The sequence below is a fragment of the Simochromis diagramma genome, unplaced genomic scaffold, assembly GCF_900408965.1.
Source record: "Simochromis diagramma unplaced genomic scaffold, fSimDia1.1 OVJJ01000304.1, whole genome shotgun sequence".
Lineage (NCBI taxonomy): Eukaryota > Metazoa > Chordata > Actinopteri > Cichliformes > Cichlidae > Simochromis > Simochromis diagramma.
Window position 1 is genome coordinate 2,423,425 of NW_024387030.1, and position 21,406 is coordinate 2,444,830.

The window sequence follows — 21,406 nt, forward strand, 5'->3', positions numbered from 1 at the left end:
TTGACAGCTGGCCAGGAGGCAGTGAACATAAAGTGGTAGAAGATAAATATTTAAATAAATTTTTAACTTTTGCAGAAATCAAACTGAAAATAATAATAATAATGTGGCTGAGCAACTTGTCCTGGGTGTAATTGTGGGCAAGGTGGGGATTTGTCTCTACCTCTTTACATTTCACCTAAACCAAGAGTCTTCCATCAGCAGAAAATATTTTACTGGTGTTTTTTTTTCCCTCCCATTTTCCAGGTGTTGCACAGAGGAGAGCTGGTATGCAATTCACTTGTGAGCTTTGTTGTTTTGTCATAGGTTCCATTTAGAACTTTTTATTGACAGAACTAGAAAGTGTAGCCAGTGAGCGTCCGCCTGTTGGCTTCATTTAAGTATTAGGCACATTTTAATTTCATGCATTTGACCTGGAGCAGCTGAGAATTTGTAGCAGCAGCCTTGTAGTGATGACCTTCAAAACAAACTTCCGTTTGTGTATAAGAAGCAGCTGCTGTGGTGGTTGAATTTACTACCACTAAAGGAAGACTTTGTTTTGTTAAACTACAGCTGACAAATGGCATCAACATTAGCTAACTAATTGTTTATTGGCTTCACTGTAAGGAAAATTAAAGGCTGTATGTGGGTTTAGTTAAATTGACGTAAATGTAAATATTTATTTAAGCCGTTTAGCTGTGTGCATGCCTATCCATTAAAAAAAAAAAAAAAATGCTTTGCAAGCGCCCCCTGTTGTGCCTCAGGCTAAACTGCAGCCAATTTCTGTACAACGTGATTAATGGGAGGAGTCGCCACTCTCTACAGATCTACCTTTGCAGAGTGCTGCAGGGATTTTTCTTTTTTGGGGGCTAAAACTTTGCGTCACAAATCAGAAATCCAGATCCATCTGCTGTGGCAGTGCCTCAGGAACAAAAAAAAAAAACAGCCAGAAGAAGCTTTTGGTTACAACTAAAAGTTTGGATCCATGTTTTGTTCAGCAAAAGTTTCATAATCAATTATTGCAGAAAATAACTTTAAGGGAAATAAAGAAAACAAGATATTTTAGTCATAAACCAAGGCCATTTTGAATCTAAAATTTAATCTCAATATATAAAACACAAATTTTAGGCTATAAAGCACCACAATCAGCATCAGTTGTCCACTTAAGGATTTACGACACCATCAACTCTCTCGATGGTCCCCAAATACAAACAATAACATGACATTGTTAAACTATGAAGGGGGCTGCTGCTTCAGAGTATTAACTGAGCACGCTCCTGGTCATACTTCTCACCTGATGTGCTGACTTCAGGCATGGAGACAGTGGACCTTCAAATGAAAAGTGCCCTGTAGCTGCCAGAGACCCAGACCTCATCACCAGCAAGGATCCTTCACACAAGGATAAACAGTCCAGAGAATCCCATGAAGGTGAGCTTGAATTTTCGATCCAACCTTAAATACTCATAATATCACATAAAAAATTTTTAAAAAAAAAATCACCTCCTAAACAAGAGGCCACAGGGCATTTATTGACTAATTTTTGTGCAACAAGGGACGAAAACATGTCACAATGTTACATTCACTTCAGCAAAATCCTAGTTACAGTGGTGACATTTCGCATTTAATAAGTTCATCAGCTCAGTTCTCGGGGCCGAGATCGACCCCAAGTTTCATTCAACACAACAGGAATGTCATTTCAAGGCATTAAGAGATCTGCAGAAACACTGGGACATCTTAATTACACCAGTGGTCCTCTTCTACCTAGACAGTAATGAGGTACAATATTGGAGAAAAGAAATGGCACACTACAAGTAGGCTATGCAGAACACAGCACCGTGTACACTTGCCGAATGTGCAGCAAACTATTCTCATCCACATACCTCTTTCTGCAAAGCAGTGAAATTCATGCAAGGAAAGAGGATACAAGTACTGAACTTTGACCTGGACTACAAGTGACAAATTCATTAAGAAATGTACATCATCAAAAGGTCAAAGGTCGACTATTCAACTACAGCCATACATGTTTGTTATAGCTCAGCCTTACATGACCTGCATATTCAATAATACATCCAGAGAAGCTTTTTTTTTTTAAACTTAATTTCAAACAGACAAATGTGACCACTGATGTCAGTGGACTCACCTCGCTGTTTTTATGAAGCTATCACATCAAAGGAAGAAACCCTGGAAGCATTTGATTGTCTTACATGCATTATTTCCCTTGAATATTGTGCTGAAAACTTAAGTTCAGGTGGGCCGTGTCCGTTTCCGGAGCGTTCTTCCTCCAATCACAGGATTTCTAAAACCTGAAGCATCCTCAGATGGGTTGTGCTGGGCCCGCTGTTGATTTCAGGCAGAGAGCGACGCTCAAAGTGACAGGGTGGGATTACCTGAGTGTGCAAGAATTCGACCTTCAAACAAACGCTTTCATACCAGCCGCTCGTTGGTCTAAGAAGGGCAGACACCACAAAAAAAAGCAGCCGTCTGGGAATGAAGAGAGGAGTGGGGAGGATTATCTGGTGGGAGGATGTTTCCTTATGAGCAGGGAGGATCCTCGGACGGACTCAGAGGGCTGCAGGGGGGGACTGTGCTCAGGGAGCGGAAGGCGAAGATGGAGGGGTCGTAGGTGTACCTGGGCGGGGGACGACTGCCCGTCAGATTCTGAAAGACAGATAGAGAGAGCATGTGTTTGGGTGACTGCAGCCTTTGGTAACGATTACCTGCTGACCTTAAGAATTTTTAACATGTAGTTTTGTTAAACTTTAAATATACAAGGCCATCAGGTAGAGTTAGACCCAAACTGAGCTGGTGTTTCTGACCAAAAAAGCCATCCAAGGGCAAACGCCAGCCCCTGCCACTTCACTGCCTCCACTGTGGGGTACAGTATGTGTTGCTCCAAATACGAGCAAGAAGAGGCCCAAGCAGCAGGGGATGTGAATACCTCAAGACAGCAGTCATTCTCATGTTACGCAAAAGGAGGTTGGGTAAGAGACCCTTGTTGATCCGTAGACAAAGGCAACCGTTAGTGAACCTTACACAGGTTCATCTACAGAAACATTTCACTACTTTTAATCTTGTTGGCTTTAAGCCCTCTTAGAGTCATATTGGTTTGAGATTAACTAAAGAGCAAATGCACCAGTGGCTCACGATCCATCACAGTTCACAGGTCATTGCACATAAAATGACAAATGTGATGCTGAGGTTGAGCACAGTTTGGGTGAAGACCCAATAGGTTGCTAGTTTAGCTCATGGGTTTAGGAGGCGACCACACGCCACAGTGACCCGAGTTTGATTTTGACCCGAGGCGCCCCGCTGTGCATCTTCTCTTTTCTGTTCATCTTCACTGTACTATCTGGCAAGGGCAAAAAAGCACCAAAAACTCAATGACCAATGCTGAAGGAGGAGTAGTGATCCCTGTGAATTATGGATGTATCACAATGGGATGAGATAATGAGAAGTTCACAACACAAACAAATTCAAATAATAAATAAAAATCAGAATTTTCTTGATTTCATGTTTGTTGAAAACAAAATCTGTGAGCAAAACTAGAACTTGCATCAGTTAATCACATGACTTGAGTGTCAACAGTGGCCTTTTTGGCAACGGTCACAATGCATCTCCTCACTTTCAGCGAGCAATGAACTTCTTGTGTCTGCTCCTAGATTTCAAACAATAACCCAAACAATAATCCATAACCCAATCCTATCTGGACTGAGTTAAGGCACTGAGGTAATGCTTTCCACCCTCAATGATGCATTTTGTGTTGCCCAAGTGCAAAAAAAGCACAACATAACCCTCCCTTGAAGGTTGAATTCCCTTTTCTAGCATGATGGAGGAGAAAAGGGTGACTCTACCAGTAGTTCAAATATAAAGAATGACTCAGCCTGACAGCTCAACAGTTATGTAGTATAAATTAGTAGTAGTATATACGTAGTTGCAGATGAGGTCACTCAGAGAGACATCGGGTGATCCTATTATAGTCATTACAAGTCCATGTAAATTCTGCACAAAGGATTTGTTTTCACATGTGCAGTCACTCAGCATTATAAAAAGCACAGGCGCTACGAACCTACTCAAAATGACAACAAGGAAGAAGAGGAGCTGCTGTGTCTCTTGTGTTGTTTTAATGAAGAATTGCAAAGATGTGGGTAGTGAAAAATGTCTTCACACAAAACAGCTCTTTGAATTCAGTGCACACTGGTCCCCTTATAATGACTACACGGACTCACAAATAAACTGGCAGGCACAAAGACATCCACACTCTCATCACTCATCACTCTCCCTGTTTGATGACAAAAATCACTGACCATAGTGGGCCCGAGGCTTCAATTGTAAGCAGTTATGTATTGTAATCTATTACTTATTTACTTTGGTGTAGTATGACTGGGGCAGGGATAGCTCAGTAGGTAGAGTGGTGGCCCCATGATCGGAAGGTCGGGGGTTCGATTCCCCTGAACAGCTACCCTGAGGTACCCCTGAGCAAGGTACCGTCCCTACACACTGCTCCCCGGGCACCCAATGGCTGCCCACTGCTTCACTGAGTGAATGGGTTAAATGCAGAGAGCGATTTTCCCCACGGGGACCAATAAAGTACACTTTCTTTCTTTCATGGGGGAAGTCTGTATCTGTGTCATCTTGTGGGCCAGATTGGAGTCTTGGGCTCGGCTGATTCTGGACCCCAAGCTTTATGTTTGACAGCCCTGGTTTAGAGGCTGGATGTTTCTGGTTTGCATAAAGTAGTCTTGACGACTTGATACCTGGGCACTTCATACGTGCGACAGAGTGCAGCACACATCAGGTTAAACTGACAGTCTGTGGAGAAGTGTGGAAATGCTGGATCCTCAGGACACATCAGAGCAAAGTGAAAACTCAACTGGCACTGTTGGAAAGTTACTGCACCTAATTAGAACATTTTCACGCTAATTAGTTATTTATTTATTTATGCACACTGCAGGTTCAGTGACATAAATGATTTTCCACTTGCAGAGACCCCTCTCTGAGCTTCTCATGGCTCTAGAAGGCCTCCGTCTAAATTTAGCCCTCGTCATTCTCCTCCCTACAGGAAACAACAGGAAATGACTTTGTTGGATTTGGCAGTGAGGCGGCACTTTCTCCCTCAGAGCCAAATCCAAGGAGGGAGCACATTTCTTCAGAGACAGACTTGTTGCAGCGAGCTGATACCATGGAAAGACTGGAGCGTGTGCTTATACAGAGAGCTGTAAATTGGGAGACCGATGCATTAGAGTAACTAAGTGGATCCCCTGAGATGCGGGGAGAGCACCCGCCGCTGCTAGAAAAATCACCCAATAACATCAGTGCATGTGAAGCTACAGGTGTTGCTATGACTTCAACCGACATCTTCAGGGGTTCAGCTCTACAACAGTAACTCAGCAACAATTCCCATCACCACTTAGAGCCGCTCTGTGTACTCATGTTTGAATAAAGAGCCGAAAAAAAAAGAGAGAGAGAGACATGGAAAATCTCACTCTGAGACTGAGCCACAGTAAACTTGATGGATGTGAACTCTGCTGAGATGTTCTCCATATGGTAGCTGTGAGCTACTCCAACAGCAGAGAAAAGTCATACATCAGGACAACTCCCTGTCCACATTAACAATCCTCCTCACAGAGTTTACATCTGCGGCATTCAGGGTCAGACCGAGTACAGATCTCTGCAGTAGGAACAATGGCATGAAAGATCAGTTAAACCAGCGGTCCCCAACCCCCGGGCCTCGGACCGGTACCGGTCCGTGAGTCGTTTGGTACCGGGCCGCAAGAGTTGAGGCTCAGGTGTGAAATGTATGGTTTTCAAGGTTTTTAATCAGTTTTCAGCGCTATTTTGTTATCGTTTTTATCGTTACCTCGGTTTTCCTGGGTCTTTTCACGTGCTTTATGAATAAATCTTCTTTTTTCGGTGCCGGTACTAGTTTTATTTTGTTGTATTTATCCGCGACACCTTAAAGGCCGGTCCCTGAAAATATTGTCGGGCATAAACCGGTCCGTGGCGCAAAAAAGGTTGGGGACCGCTGAGTTAAACCATCTAAAAGAATCTTAAACTCTAAAGATTTAACAGCCGCTATTGGCATCGAAAAGCCACTGACGGGATTTACTTAAGAGGTTACTGTGCCAATCATGTGACTTCAAAGCACGGAAAAAGTTTGTTGCATATTTATTTTAGGAGTCTCTCTTTCAGAGTTGCAACATTTGCTATATTTAAATAAATGATACAAACGATACTGAGGTCTGCAGTAAGCAACTGCGCCCTATTTAACACAATCGCGCCTAGCGGAATGTGATAGCTTCTCAGAGTGTTAATTTATTTGCAATGCCAGGGGGAGATGTTATCAGGACAAGAGCATAACTGGTGCTGGTCGATGGCTCAAAGCTGTGAGCATGGATTGTAGCTCTTCACTGAGCCCTCACCTCGAGTCCATTTCAGTCTTGCTGTAATACAAAAGTCGGATTTACCTCAACCAGAAACCAAAGGGTCATGCACCACTTTTTCCCTACATTTAGTTCCCTCAATTCTGCCTATATCTGCACCACTTCCCTCAGCTCAATCAATTTTTTCCCTCCTCCATTCTTTACAGTGGCTGAAACCAGACGCCATCACTCTCGCCTGCTACAGCCGGGGAAGCTCTCATCAATAAACTCTCCTATTCACCTCCAGGCCCTGAGGGGGAGGCCTCAGCAGCAGCTACAGGGTCCAAAGCTGTGTTTTCATTCTGCTTACACAAAACCCCCACCGCCACCGCCACCACCATCAACCTCCTCAACCCCTGTAACAACTCCCATGCTTGAAAACTTGAGTCCAGTTTCAACCCCCTCCTGCACCCACCCAGCGAGATCCAGTGCCTTTGTGCTGGATCTTGGCCAGGAAACCGTGGGTCGACAGAAGGAGATGGAAGGGGGAAAAAAGTGCACAAAGAGTGGACACAAGCTTCCAAATGGCTCATCAATCCACTGTGCACTCACTTTGAGACAAAAATCTCTGAACTGGAACAAACACAGTGCCCACAGACGTCACTGACGGGGACATCAGCAACACTACCAGCTTCACCAGTGAGAACACGGGATAATGAGCAATATCTCCACGTATCAGTGGAACTAAACAGATAGCAGCCGGCCAGGCTATAAATGGAAAATGACTCCATCCCTGGAAATACACCACAAGGGAACCGCACACACTCTACCTCCTCCTCCTCAGCTCCATCTCTCATCGCCACCTCGGTTTTTTACATTTTCACTCATCATCATGCAGGACTGAGGTATACTCGATGCTGTTACAGTCGCTGTGTGTACGTGTGCACGCACATGTGTGCGCTCATAAACAAGTGTGTGATAAGGTTCCACTGACACTATCCCACACGACGTGATAATAACGTCACTTTTCTCACCACACTGTGCCTCCTTCTGGAGCGCCCTCCTCCGTGCCAAGACGACAAAGCTTGTTCCAGCCTCCAGCTCTCCGTCCTTCTAAGCAAAAATCACCATGTACACAGTCTCATCGCTGATGATTAATTGTTGGCCGTTGCGTTTGGACTTCTTTGGGAAATTCCTGTTGTATTTACAGAAGTATTCAGGCTGGTAAATGTGCACTAATGGGACAAGCGGAAAGCACAGCTATTAAAGGCTGTTGAGTGAAATCAAGAGATCAAACAAACGTGAAAAGGAGGGCATTTTTTCATTCTTCGGCTAATGTATCACTGCAGTAAAGTTTGCAAAAGGAATCCAATGGCGCTATCAGATTTTCCACAGTCTCTATAGCTCAGTAGCTAGTGGGGCATGGGAACAAACGCTGCAGCCAGATGCTGTCCCAGTATGCAGTTGGATGGAGATCAAGGTGCTGGCAATAAGGCAGGCCGGTCTGTTCACAGGGGCTGAGCAACCTCGCAACCTTATCGCGACCGTAATGGATACCCTGATCTGGACTGCCCATCAGCCAGCATTAAAGGAAAGGCTCTGCATGCAAAGTCGTGTTTAAATTGATTTCAATTAATTTACATGTAAGACACACTTGATAATGATAATCTGCTTTGACTGGTTTTCTTCACTTTATTTTTAGACTCTGTTACAGTAGCTTTGTGTGATTCACAGTTCAAAATAATTCTTATTTATCTTATACTGCAGCCTGTTGGTGCATCCTCTGTAAGAGCTGACTATATCAGGAATTAGACCTGTCATGATTTTAGATTTTCATATACCAGGCATTTCTAAAGACTGCCGAGACCCATTTGGAAATCTGAAAATCGTCTGCGGCTCGCCCAAAACTATAATTACAGCTGTGATAATGACATGAGCCTAAGTAGTATTTCCTTCTTGGTGTTTTCATTGCTTCTTTTTTTCCAGATAATTTGCAAGATGGAGTTGATTCATTAACAGCTTTACGTCTGCTACCTGATAGCCAGCTGCTACTGATGAGATACAAGTTCACGATCAAAAATAGGTCCAAAAATAAACCATAATGTCTAGTTTATTATAAGAATTTATTCTCATGTCCCAATATCCACCCTCAGCAGTTGGGTATAGGACCACCAGGGCCTCCGCCCTTGACCACAGCCCAACACATTTCCTCAGTGGCGGAAATGAGCTTTCCTCGAAGGGTGACTGATCTCTCCTTTTGAGTTGGGGTGAGAAGTTCAGTCATAGAGGAGGAAGTAGGAGTAGAGCCACTACTTCTCCCCTTCAAAAGGAGCCAGTTGAGGTAGTTTGAACATCTGTCTGACCATGATGCCTCCTGGGCACCTCCTCTGTGAGGAGTTGCAGGCATGTCCTACCAGATGAAGAACCGGAGGTAGACCAAGGACATGCTGGAGAGATTGGATCTCTCGCGTGGCCTTGTAACGCCTCAGGGTCCCCCTGGATGACGTAGAGGAGGTGGCTGGGTAAAGGAAGGTCTGGACTCTGCTTAGACTGCTGCCTCCGTGACCCAGCACGGATAAGCAGCAGAGGATGGGAGGATGGATGCATGGATGGATCTTAATTTCAAACTAAATTTTCAAGTTAACTAGAACTTTAACCCGTTCATAGTTGGTTAACGTTCTAATCTACCGTGAGTTGGACGACCTTTAGCACCGTTTTGAGTGACGACCCATTGTTGAGTGCAAGTTTCATTATAATCTGACGAATACTCAAGGAAAGAATAAGAAGAATGGTGTGAACTGTGAATGAACGGACGTCTCATCATTGGATAAGCTCACTGGTTCTTCAGCTAAAGAAGATATATATATATATATATATATATATATATATATATATATATATATATATATATATATATATATATATATATATATATATATATATATTAGGGGTGCAACGATATTCGTATCGATATTGAACCGTTCGATACAGTGCTTTCGGTTCGGTACGCATATGTATCGAACAATACAACATTTGTAATTTATTTTATCAATTTTCCTTCTGACGATGCTGTCTGTGTTGAGCGCTCAGTGAATCTGTGTTCGACTACTCCGCCTAGGCTGCACTGTCGAGCGCAGATCCACTGAGCGCTCAACACAGACAGCATAGTCAGAAGGAAGAGCGCAGGGCAAGCTAGCGAGACAGAAGTTAAGCTCTACTTGCAACATTCAGATCTGGCGTTTGGAATTATTTTGGTTTTCATGTGACGTATGACCGTGAAGGTAAGCGAGTCATGGACTAAAGTAAAACAGTATGTTGGATGTGCCATGCAATGCTCAATTACATTGGTGTGAACTAGTGTGTTAGCGCAGTTAGCTCGTTAACGTGTTTGCCGTGTAGCCCCATGCACGGAGCGATCGGCGGTAGCTCGTTAACGGAGATTTGCCGTGTTGTGGCGTTAAGGTCATTTCAACGAGATTAACCTGAAAGCACTAGTGGGAACACAACGAATATGACTGCACATTTACGCCGACATCATCCTAGTGCAAAGACAAAAACAACAAGCATGCTACTAACTTTAGCCAAGTCATTTAGACAGCTGTTAGCACATGATTCTCCTTATGCTGCTGAGAATATAGCCCAGAAGAAGCGGATAGTATAGCTTTTATTTTGGAAAGAGACATTTCTCTGTAATAAACTCTCTTTTCCAAAGATGAGTGATTCCTCAATCAGATACAGGGCTTGCAATATCGCTAGCCCGACGTCCCGGAGCTAGCGATTTTTTCAGTCGGGCTACCAAAATCTATCTCTTCCCTGCCCGTCGGGCTATTGTAGGAAAAATATATGTCAATGCTTTTGCATTCTTTCAGAAATGTAGCTGGGTAATTATGTCATTGGCATCGGTGAGCCACTGTCAATATGTGACATATTGAAGTCGCGTTTGAATTTGCGCTTGTTTTTTTGCTTTCACTTTGCAATCGTGCGAACTGTGTATAGAGAGCGACAGCACTGATCTGTGAGTGATGATAATTTGTGCACCAATTCCTCTGACATCGTCTTATTAATCGTTAGCTTACTATGCAAACATGACAAGTGAAATCTCCCGCAGCAAGCTTAAACATGTGAGAGGTTGATCGCGCAGAGAATCGCTGAGCTTATGTGAGTGAGCGTGTAAAAGCATTTCAGTTCTGCTGAGCCAAATAAGACAGGTCAGGGTGAAGAAGTGACAGCCAAAGAAAAGCTTACCACAAAACGGAGAAGTTATGACAAATCAGACTATAAGGCAAAAAGAAAGTGCAGCTTTATGGTTTCATGGACAAAAGAATTTCTGTGGCTGCAATATGATGAGCTAAATAACCAGGGCTGCACATAAGTGGTCCACAGGTGCGCATTCGCTGTCAAAATAAAAAACATGCACAAGGGTTAGGGTTAAATTTAAAAACTGTACTTTTGAGTTAAAATATATATTTATAATTTTAATAAATGACAAATTAAAAAGGCATGAACATTTTTTTTGTATCGAAAAAATATCGAACCGTGACACCAAAGTATCGAACCGAACCGAACCGTGAATTTTGTGTATCGTTGCACCCCTAATATATATATATATATATATATATATATATACATATATATATAAAAAACTATTGTAAATGACGTCTTGTAACCATTGAAAATTATCATTGAAAATCATGCTTAGATGTATTTATTTTGTTAACAGGACTCTCTTAAGTCACTCTTATCTCAATAAGGCTAAACCAGTATGAGCGCTGGTTCAAAGTGATACACGGGGAACTCGGTTTGTTCAAGTCTGGTAAAGTAAAAATAGTGCAACTCACTGCAGTGACTCAAGGCCAGCAACAAATTGAGCAGACACCTCTGAGTCAGTGTGTAGCTATCGTTAGCTCAAATGAGAGAAGAAAGGAGAAGACAAATAGGCAATTAAACTAAGAGTGAACTCAGCCTAGTGAGTCTCTCGGTGTGCAAGAGGAAAGTGAACTCTGTTAGCAGTTGTCACATTGCTCTAATTAGGCATTTAGTGTGTAGATGCTGTCTGCAGTGAGAGAGCTGTGATAAACTGCAAAGTGAATCTGTGACTTTAACTGATAGCACTGGGTTTTTTTTTTATATCACTTTTATCTTCAACTTAGCAGCATCTGTATATCATAATAATGCCCCTGTTAAAGATATTACAACCCATAAATGGAACGCTTCAGCCTGAGCAGAAAAAAAATATTTTTACCCAGCAATAAAAGTTCAAAACGAAGCTTTTATTTTGCCCTCATTTAAATATGGGATCCTGTTTATTATCTTACATGGATGGTTTTTAAACATGGCTACAGGCACTCACTGTTGGAACGCTCTACATACTTAACAACACTGCCAACCAAAAAAATTTGGATTCATTACTCCATAAGACTTGTTGTCACTGATCTTCAGGCCAGTTCTTGAGTAATTTGGCGTACCTTAGTCCTTTCAACCTGGTTCCCTTTCTAAAGAATAGCTTCTTGACAGCCACCTTCCTCTGAGACCATTTCTGATGAAGGACATTACCTTCAAATACTTTTCATCTTCTGCAAATACTTATTCAAGCCCGCAACTTCTTCCTGTGTCCTCCACTTGTCCAGTTTCCTCACATTTATTAAGGACAAACTGCACAACCTGCCAAGTTTTCAGCTATTAGTTCTTAGGGAATCACCTTGTTGGTGTCAAAATACTTTTATATGCCCATCAAATTGTGTTATCTTTGGAGTTTTTCATAGATCCTATTAAAACATGGGGGACAGATTTTTGCTTTCTTCTCTTTTGTGTAGACACAACACTCACTGGGTTGTGTGCCTTGGCTCCTTGGAAGCAAAATATATGGAAATGAGGCTTGGCTCAAGACTTTTGCACAATACTGTCCACTTCAAGGGTTTACAGATGGACTGACTGATGTGGGAAAGCTTAAAAAATATATTATTATCTGTTATATATATGAGCGCTTTGTCCCTTCAGAGCTCATAACAGCCTGAAAACATCACCAGCTGTTGTGCTGACAAGTTGTTTTATTTCTTTTTTTACTGCTATCAGCTGTAGGAATGTTTCGTACAGCTGATATCAGTAAACTTCATAACCTTCACCGTGACAATATTCTCAAAACATCTCGAGTGTTGCAGTCAAAATGTTATGTCTTAGCTGAGCTTTGAAGCTTACAGGAATACTATTCCAATGTTCGCCAATGTTGTGGGAGCGTTTCCTGCCAGCAGGGTATTCGTGTGGCAATGAAAGTGAACTCACCCGAATCTTTATGGTCCGTGTTTTCCCTCCGCAGTTCTTTTTCAGCAGCATCTTCTGTGAAGACAAGAAGAAAGCACAGTGACTTTTCTATCGATATTAAAATTTCAGCAGCAGCTCCTCTGTGACAGGAAGAGTAAAAGCTCCACACCTTTTCTTGTAGACTGAACTTTTTATGAGAGAAAATGACTGGTTAAAGCTAGTGTCGGTGCATGTGTGTATTTTTCTATAATCAGCCATATCAAAAACAGCAAAACACCAACACATGAAAACAAAGTAGGCACCGGCTTAATGTTTAATTCGGGATGATCGAGGAAGTCAGCAAATCCAGCTGTCTCACTCAAGTATAAACAGTTGGTCAATGAAGCTTATGCAACATCCTGTCTCCCACTCCCCTCCATGACCACGCAGCTCCACAGTTTCCAGAAAAAAAGAAAAAAGAAAGAAAACACAGTGGGGGTGGAGGGACCACACAATCATCGAATTGTCTGGAGTCACGGAGGTAGCTTCCAAAGGGGAAGGGAGCGCAGGAGAGAATGGAAGCACCACAAGACTCCTGCTGCTGTGATGTGGGAGACAGTCAGCGTGCACTTGCCCTCATGCTCACCTCCTGCCAGCCCTCATCTTTCTTTTTTTTCCTCTTCCCATCGGTGACTCTACAGTCTATTTGGGTGCAAAATGCTTGAAGAAGAATTTAAAAACAAACCAAAACCAATGTTTATTTTAGATGCTACATGTTTGAGCTGGCCTCATGCAAACTTTCAAAGAACCCATCTTAGAGAAAAATCAAAGTGATAATTTTATCCACCCCTGCACACCACCCTCACCTTAAACAGGTCACAGCTTGCCAACGAGCTGTAGAAACGTGGGTACAGAAATTGTCTTCTATGCAACATGCTACAAAAATAGCCTTGACTTATCTAGGCTAATCCTTGGTGAAAGCTATAACCACTGTTTACATCCAAGGGCCGCCTAGTTAAGATGGATGTAGACTCCAGGTTCTGAAAAGTGAATCCAGGGCATAAGTACTACCTTAACACTGGACTCTTTTAATGGATGGTAGTGTGAGGCCATCGTTTGCACCTCTCCGGGCTAAAAAATTTGGGGGTCTTGTTCATGACCTGAGGACGAGTGAAGTCGACACAAAGGGTTTGGTACCAGCCTGTTGTGCTGAATAGATATCAGACCAGAAAGCAAGCCTGTTGATTTACTGCTCAATCTACATTCCTTCCTCACCTACGCCCACCAGCTGTGAGCAGTGATGAAAACAATAAGTGGACAGAAGCAGCTGAAACTAGCTTCCTCCTAAGGGGAGTTACGGATGGAACAGGTAACTCTGAGCGCTCCCTCTGAACGGCAATTGGCTTGGTACTGGGGGCTTCCCAGGATGCAGTGGGTTATCTTCATTGACCGCTTTTCATGATATATGCCTATACACCCCTCTGCATTTAATCATTAGTTATTTTTAATCTCTCACTCTCTTTCACAGTGTGTCTTCCTCCCACCACCCCCAACTGGTCCCAGCAGAAGGCTGCTCCTCCCTAAGCCTGGGTCTGTCCTGTTAGAAGGAAGTTATTCCTTCCCACTGTCACCAAGTGCTTGCTCAATCCGAGCTGCTTTATTGTTGGGGTTTTCTCTCTATTCTATGCTCTTTACCTTACAATAGAAGTGCATTAAGGCAACTATTGTTGTGATTTAGTGCTATATAAATAATATTGAATTGAAGTGAATTTAATTGAATCTTTTGCTTTTTAGTTCCACTTAGCTTTCACAGTGGTGTTATTCATTTCAGTTTAACACTTAGTGTTTGGATGATGGTGCAGAGAGCTAACAAGTCAGACCAGAATCTCTCATAGATAACTGGCTGGGTTGAGACCTGGTGGGTGTGAATGTTATAGTATATGTAGCAATCAACACCATTTTCACTTACATCGGCATATAGTCGATCACTTAGAACAACTATGACCTACTCACTATGCAATTGGGGTTTTCCTTTAAACTGTCATCCAGTTTTTCCTTTTTTTGTAAAATGACCAGCATCTGCCACAAAAACTGTTTTTTCCCATGATAATCAGCGCAACATCTGTGCCGTTTGTGGGAACCCTAACCCTATGAAGCGCCTTGAGGCGACTTTTGTTGTGATTTGGCGCTATATAAATAAAATTGAATTGAATTGAATGGACACGAACAAGCAAGCATAAGGAGTTATCAGAGACTAAATGAAAGAACCCATAAATAAATAAATAAATAAATAAATAAATAAAGGCATGACTAATTATTTACGGTCACACTGGGGAATCATAGACCTGCACGTTAGCCCCTGGTCTTAGAGAGGGAGCACCTGAGCCAAAACTAAGTGCACTGTCAATATCCTTCAGCATTTAAGGACCATTTCAATTTAAAGAATTAATATTTTTTCCATGCACTCTTATGGTAGTCTGAGGCCATCGTTTTCACCTAGAAGAAAGTGGAGTGCCCACTCAGTGTTTGGGGAGTTGCTCAAACATTTTGGGGTTTGTTCATGAGCTGAGTGAAGACAGAGACCAACAGATCAGTTTGGTACCAGCCCGTTGTGCCGAATAGCGATCAGAGCGTGAAGGCAAGCCAGATGACTTACTGCTCAATCTACATTCCTTCCTCACCTACGCCCACCAGTTATGAGAAGTACTCAAAACTATAAGATTGAAGATGCAAGCGACCAAAATTAGCTTCCTCCTAAAGGAAGTAGGGCTGGAACAGGTAACTCAGAATGCTCCCTTAGCTATGCTGCAATAGTCTTGGGCTGCTGTGGGTGCAGTGGGTTATCTTCACTCATGTCTTTTCACTCCGTGTGTTTATACACCACTCAGCATTTAATCATTATTATTATCATTAGGGAGGCTGTCCCTCCCTAAGCCTGGTTCTGCCCTGTTAAAAGAGAGTTCTTCCTTCCTGCTGTCATCAAGTGCTTGCTCATAGCAGGTTTATTTTTTTGTTTGGTTTTTTTTAATTGTTGGTTGGTTTTCTCACTATTCTCGGCTTTTTACCTTATGATATAAAATGCTTTGAAGTGAATTTAATTCAATCTTTTGCTATTTTCACTCACATCAGGATACAGTCGATCACTTGGAACAACTTTGACCAAGTCACTGTACAGTTCAGGTGTTTCCTTTAAATTGTCATCCAGTTTTTTGTTTTGCTCAAATAACCAGCAGCTGCCACACTAACTAAATTGAATTTATATTGGAGTATGCTACTGAACATAACCCAGGATTTAGTTTGCAGTATCTGCAAGCCTCATTTTGAACTAAAGGAACAGTCTTGTTCTTCTTCTTCTTCTTTTATTGTGTTCAGATTTGCTGTACAAATATCTTCCTGTAAGATGAAGCTGTGTAAGCCCACCCACTCTGCATGTACAGAGTTATGGCTCTTGTTTTTTTTATAGCTGTCTCTTCGAAATGAAAAAAAAAATAGACTATGAGTCAATCTAACTGAAAATAAGCATGGGAGGCTATATTTTGGGCCAAATATACTTATTTCTTATTCTTCTCGTTTCTGGCCTTGAAAATGCTTTTCCTTTGCTTGCATGTCCATTTGTATGGTTTCAGGATGTAGTTAAGAATATGTTTCAGGTGTTCCCTGCACCTTTGGCACAGAATCCCCATATTTGACACCTTTAAATTACATTTTTAACAAGAACCGCATCTCTTTCCCTTTCTTGCTCCCCTGGGGGCCAGTTTCATAAAACTCATGACTGAAGCTGCGTGTACGAGCACAGGCAGAAATGCATCCTTTTCATTAGATTTATAAAGCCGTGCATTGGCATGGTTGTCTTTTATAGAGCTCAGTCTTCTTGGCTTGTGCTCCTTAATTAATTATTTGCATATAAAACACTGTTTGCACCAAATTGCTTCTGGAACTCCGAACAGAATAAAAACCAGAGGATAAAAAAGGTTGTCAACTTTATGTTCATAGAAAAAGAGAGAAGTGGTTGTACTACAAATGCGTGGGCGAGGTCCTCCACTAAATGTCTGACCGCGGCATTCTTATGGTGTGCTCAGACCAAACATAATGTGAAGCTTTGCCATATATATCTTTCTAACACACATTTAAGATAGCTTTTGGGGGTAATAAGAAATTCAAGGTTTATAAGCTAACTTTTTCCTGTACAAACACCAGTGAACATGTGCTATTTGTTGGACCCTGGATGAGCTGTAGAAGTCGAGGCTGATTTCATGACTGGGAGATGTCCAGCTAAAGGGTTAATGTGTCTGCTGGCTACCTCTGTAGGCCCCCTTTTGTATTCCCTGCAGCACCTCCCATTCCACTTCACTGAGCGTGCACACACACACACACACACACACACACACACAGTGACACAGACAGGAGGATGTACACATGCAGACACAGACAGACAGGCAGGATGATGGATGCACACACATATACACATCGACACACTACTTCTCTTTTTACACTTCACCCCTCTCGAAGTTGCCCGCTGTCTCCCATCATCTGTTCGTTCCCTCTAAAAACCCCACGGACATATGGACCCCTGAAACCTGCAGTTTCTCTCTTTGCAAAGACACACACACACACACACACACACACCCTTCCCCATCCACAGTGTGGGCCAACAAGTCTATTGGATTTTAATGATTAGCGGACCAGCTTCGCCGTGACTCATTAGTGGCTGTCGTTTTTCTGTTGTTTATTTAATCCTCTCCTTCTGCCTCCACCCCTCCATCGTTTCCCCTCGTTCGCCAGCCTTTGTGAAAAACGAGGGCGGACATCTGCCGTCCGTGGCTCCCTCTCCTTCATCCCTCTCCAGCCAGACCACCGTGGAGGCGAGCGTCCGGCTATGGAAAGGGAGGACTTTGTTTGCGTGTGTGCATGTGTATTTGAAGAGTATTCATGATTGTATTTTTGGACCAAATGTGCGACCCAAGATCGCTGTTTGATTTGCTCAGGGGGGTGGAGATGAGGGGGTTAAGGCTCATCTGCCATTTGGCACACATACTGCTATAGTGTCAGAATTAAATATGATATTACATAAATAGGTAAAGTACAGAGAATCTATTTCAGCATACAGTGAAACGGGTTGTTGGACATGAAAAGACTGCATTCTGTGAATGCATCCAAATATTTGAGGGAAGAAAATCTGGCTCCTAATACAACATCCCCACATAAACTCACTGATTATCCAAAATTATGGCATTCCAAGCTCCAAGTTAAACATCCTACTGAGAGAGAAATGGTCTGTCAGTGATCTGTTTCAATTACAGCAATAACGACTGATAGCAATTAAAAATTGATTATTATTAATCAGTTATACAGTGCCCTGGGGACTAAACCGCAGAGCCATTAAGTAAATGTAGATTAGAGTGCTGTACTGAAGCATAATTTGGAAGTACTTAGTATTTTTACTGTGCTAAAAGCTAGAAGTAAGATTTAAAATTACATGCATTCACATTTTAGGAAAATTTTAGTGTTATAAAATATATAATGCACTGTAATTCTTTAAACTAACCAAAAGTATCTAATCAGTTCCAACCGAACCATTTACAACAACAAAATATTACTTACATGTTAATCCACTAGTAAAAATAGGGATTCATACTGTTATGCAATTTCATGTATGTGTTACTTTTAAGCAAGGTGACCGGATATCCTTCTTTATGTGGGATTGTGAAGCATTTTTTATCCCGTGTTCCCTTGTCTAACATCTTGAGATATTGTCCCAAATATTAACTGGCTCTGCAGGACATACCCTTTTTCTACAGTGTGTGCATGTGCAGTGAAGGCTATAAATGTTAGCCTATCTAATACTAAACTCACTATGGAAATTTACAAGTCACCAAAAAAAAAAAAAAAAATCAAAAATAGAAATCACAAGCTTTGCAGAATTTTGGTGAATATGATGGAAACTACCATCAAAAAATGAAGAGGAAGTGAGTGCTGCATACACTGCCGTAATTGCTGGAGTTTCAGTTTTGCACAGAAGAAAACATGGCCTGATGTGATGCAGTATCTGTGTCATAAGTTAGCAAGAGAGTTTGAAACACTGCATTTGACCTTTACATGTTAAATGACAATACTTCCTAACAATACCTTTGTTAGAATCTGGTCACTGATTTTTTAAGTCTTTACCTGTCCTTGTAGCCAACTCTGTGTGTGGGTGCTAGGCTGCCAGCACATATCACATACCTGTAAGTGCCAACAGCCAAACCATGAGCTAGTCAGATGTGAACTCTAAGTTTTCTGTGATGCACTTTTACTAAATGTTTCCATAGACTGCTTGGATTTATGTCCTTATACACTGACGACTTGATACACTTAATATAATGAGCCTCCACTGAAGTGTAGCCAATGTGGTACACGGTGCTGCAGGATATATGTGAAAGGCAAGTGCCCCGGGCCCTCACAAGTTGCCTCAAAAAGAGAGTTCCCTGTTATGGTCAAGGAAGTATAAAAATGCATGCCATTTTCTCCAATATGGACAACAAAACCATTTCCTTCAGGGCCCATTGATACTACGATCGTTAACAGGGTTTTTACGGACTCAAAATTGGCTGTTGGGGGCTGACTGAACATAACATAATAAGTCTACATGAAGACAACAAGTTTTACCTTAAATTGCAAAATTGTAGGCATTTTCTTGTCATTTAAGGCAACATAACAAACAAGATTGCTCAGAGGGCGCAAGTCCTCCCGAAGGCAAGAACTATACTACAGTAAAACTTTGTTTTTATTACAATATGATGACTTCAACTTGTTATTGGTAACAATTTTGACCTTGGGCTCAATGAAGGTCAAAGTCAAATGCTTGGCCAACCTAGATACTCGTGTCTCCTGAGACCTAGTATATTGTTGAGAAGTTTGAAGGCGATAAAAAAAACAAATTGTGGGTAATACAAAAGTTTTTTTTTTTTTACATTTAGTGTGACCTTGACCCAGATTTTACCCAAATTTAATCTGTTTGAGCGGTTTTTTTGCATCTACCATCACAAAAAATATGAAAATGACATCTTGAAAACTGTAAATCTTAGACTGCTAAGAAACAGACAGACAAACAAAATGAACTAATTACATACTGCCTTCTTTCAGGGGAGAATAAAAAGGGTGCATTATACTAGCTGCAGGAAAAACCCTGCTTTAATAATTTAGCGCTAACATATACATGCTCCTCGTATTTAACTCACGGACCTGTTGCATTTTCTCCAAGTCCAGACTGGGTCTCCCTGGCTCCCCCCCGTAGCTGTGCCGATACTTTCTGTAAGGTGCTGATTGGTCAAAGTGGGTCAAGATGATGGGTCGTGCAACCGGCGGCACCACCTGCAGCTGAAATCGCATGGGGGGTGGCTTGAGGCTACGTGGTGGGCTTGAGCTGAAAAGTACAGGGCTGGGGGAGGCAGCCAGGCAAGCACCGGGCTCCCCCAGCGACCTGGCGGAGGCGGCAGGCGACCTGCAGCCACAGAGGTCCCGCACCTCCTCATCACTGGAGGCACTGCTGTGGTGATCGCCATGGCGCTGGGAGAGTGAAGACACCCACTTCCTGTTATCGCCGCAGCTGATTCGCTCGAGTTCTTCCTCTGAAGAGTGGCGATCCAGATTGGCATCTAAAAGGAGGCGCAGGCGTCGCAGCCGTGCAGGAGAGAGGGGACCCTGGTTGTGCTGCTGGCTGGTGGCCAGAGGGGTGAGGGCACAATTTCTCCGCCTCTCTAGGAGAATTAAAAACTCATAAGTCAAATTTTAAAAAAATTTATAAGATTATAATTTAATACCGAACAGACCAGTTACACTGAAACAAGGTACCCCTCTGCTCTCATCTGTTTCCTACTTTTAAATTAACCACTAGTCAGATTTATCTCTCTCTCCCTCCTCTAAAGGACTAGGAACAAAAGTCACCAGGAATCCTAATAAAGGCTAAGTAATCATTCCAGATTACCCCAACTCTACGCTATCAAAATATATATTTATTTTCTATTGTTCTCCCAGTTCTTGGAAATCAGGGGACAAAGACAATCACTGTAGCTGACACGCATCAAAAACTACTTGGATTTGTTATATAAATCTGTTGCATTTGCTTTTTTTTGTAAGGTAAAACATGTCCGGTAAAAGTGGGCATTCGGCAACTTATTTTTTTGAATCATTTGCACCTCCTTCCAGTAGCAGAGCACTTTATTTTCATCTTGTTTAAGTGAGAGAAGATCCTGTAGCTTTGTGCAAACTATAAAGTCAAAATTGTGAAGTTTACCAATTTATTTTACTATGAAAATCTAATTTTACATTGACGAAAAGTTGAAATTGTTTGTACGCGCTGTCAGTTATAGTTCGGTATCGGCAGGTCACATTTAGAATTTAAAAGAAAGACAAAATCTGAATCAGTCAAGAAAAGTGCAATGAATACATCTACGTTTTAAGGTGTCTGAGAGATAATGAGATCCCAGACGACGTAGGTGCTTTAAAAAGAGCCAGTGAAATGTTTTAAAATCCTAAAACTAGAAGCTGTTATAAATGACCTCAGTGCAGCTGCTATTTGGCCATAATTCCTTTTTCTAATGAAACTTCTGCCAGCAGCTTTCTGAAGTAGCTGAAGTTGATTGAAGTGAAACGCTTTTCAAGTTTCCTGTAAGCAATCTGTTACGGCCAACTACAAGTATAAGTATGAATGGCTCTTTCAGCATCCTCTTTTCACCTTTACTGCATTTCTTAGTTGATTAAAACTTTTTTCGTTTCCCAGAAAACACTGTAATAATTTGAAGGACATTTCCAGAGTCAAAATTCTCCTCCAGTAATCAGTGTTCCCCTCTAATCTT

General features: G+C 42.0%; 1 protein-coding gene across 2 annotated transcripts in view; it reads right to left on the reverse strand.

Moving 5' to 3' along the window:
• Nucleotides 1-1,480: 1,480 nt before the first annotated feature.
• si:dkey-16j16.4 overlaps nt 1,481-21,406 on the reverse strand; it is a 32,529-nt gene continuing 12,603 nt past the window's right edge. The window contains exons 3-5 of one of the 2 annotated variants that reach the window (XM_040041522.1): nt 19,794-20,308; nt 12,615-12,668; nt 1,481-2,634 (exon numbers count right to left, since the gene is read on the reverse strand). In XM_040041522.1, coding sequence (XP_039897456.1) covers nt 2,509-2,634; nt 12,615-12,668; nt 19,794-20,308 — 695 coding nt within the window. In that variant the 3' untranslated portion in view covers nt 1,481-2,508. Of the gene's footprint in view, nt 2,635-12,057; nt 12,669-19,793; nt 20,309-21,406 lie in introns of those variants that run through there. The other variant, XM_040041521.1, reaches the window with a different exon arrangement.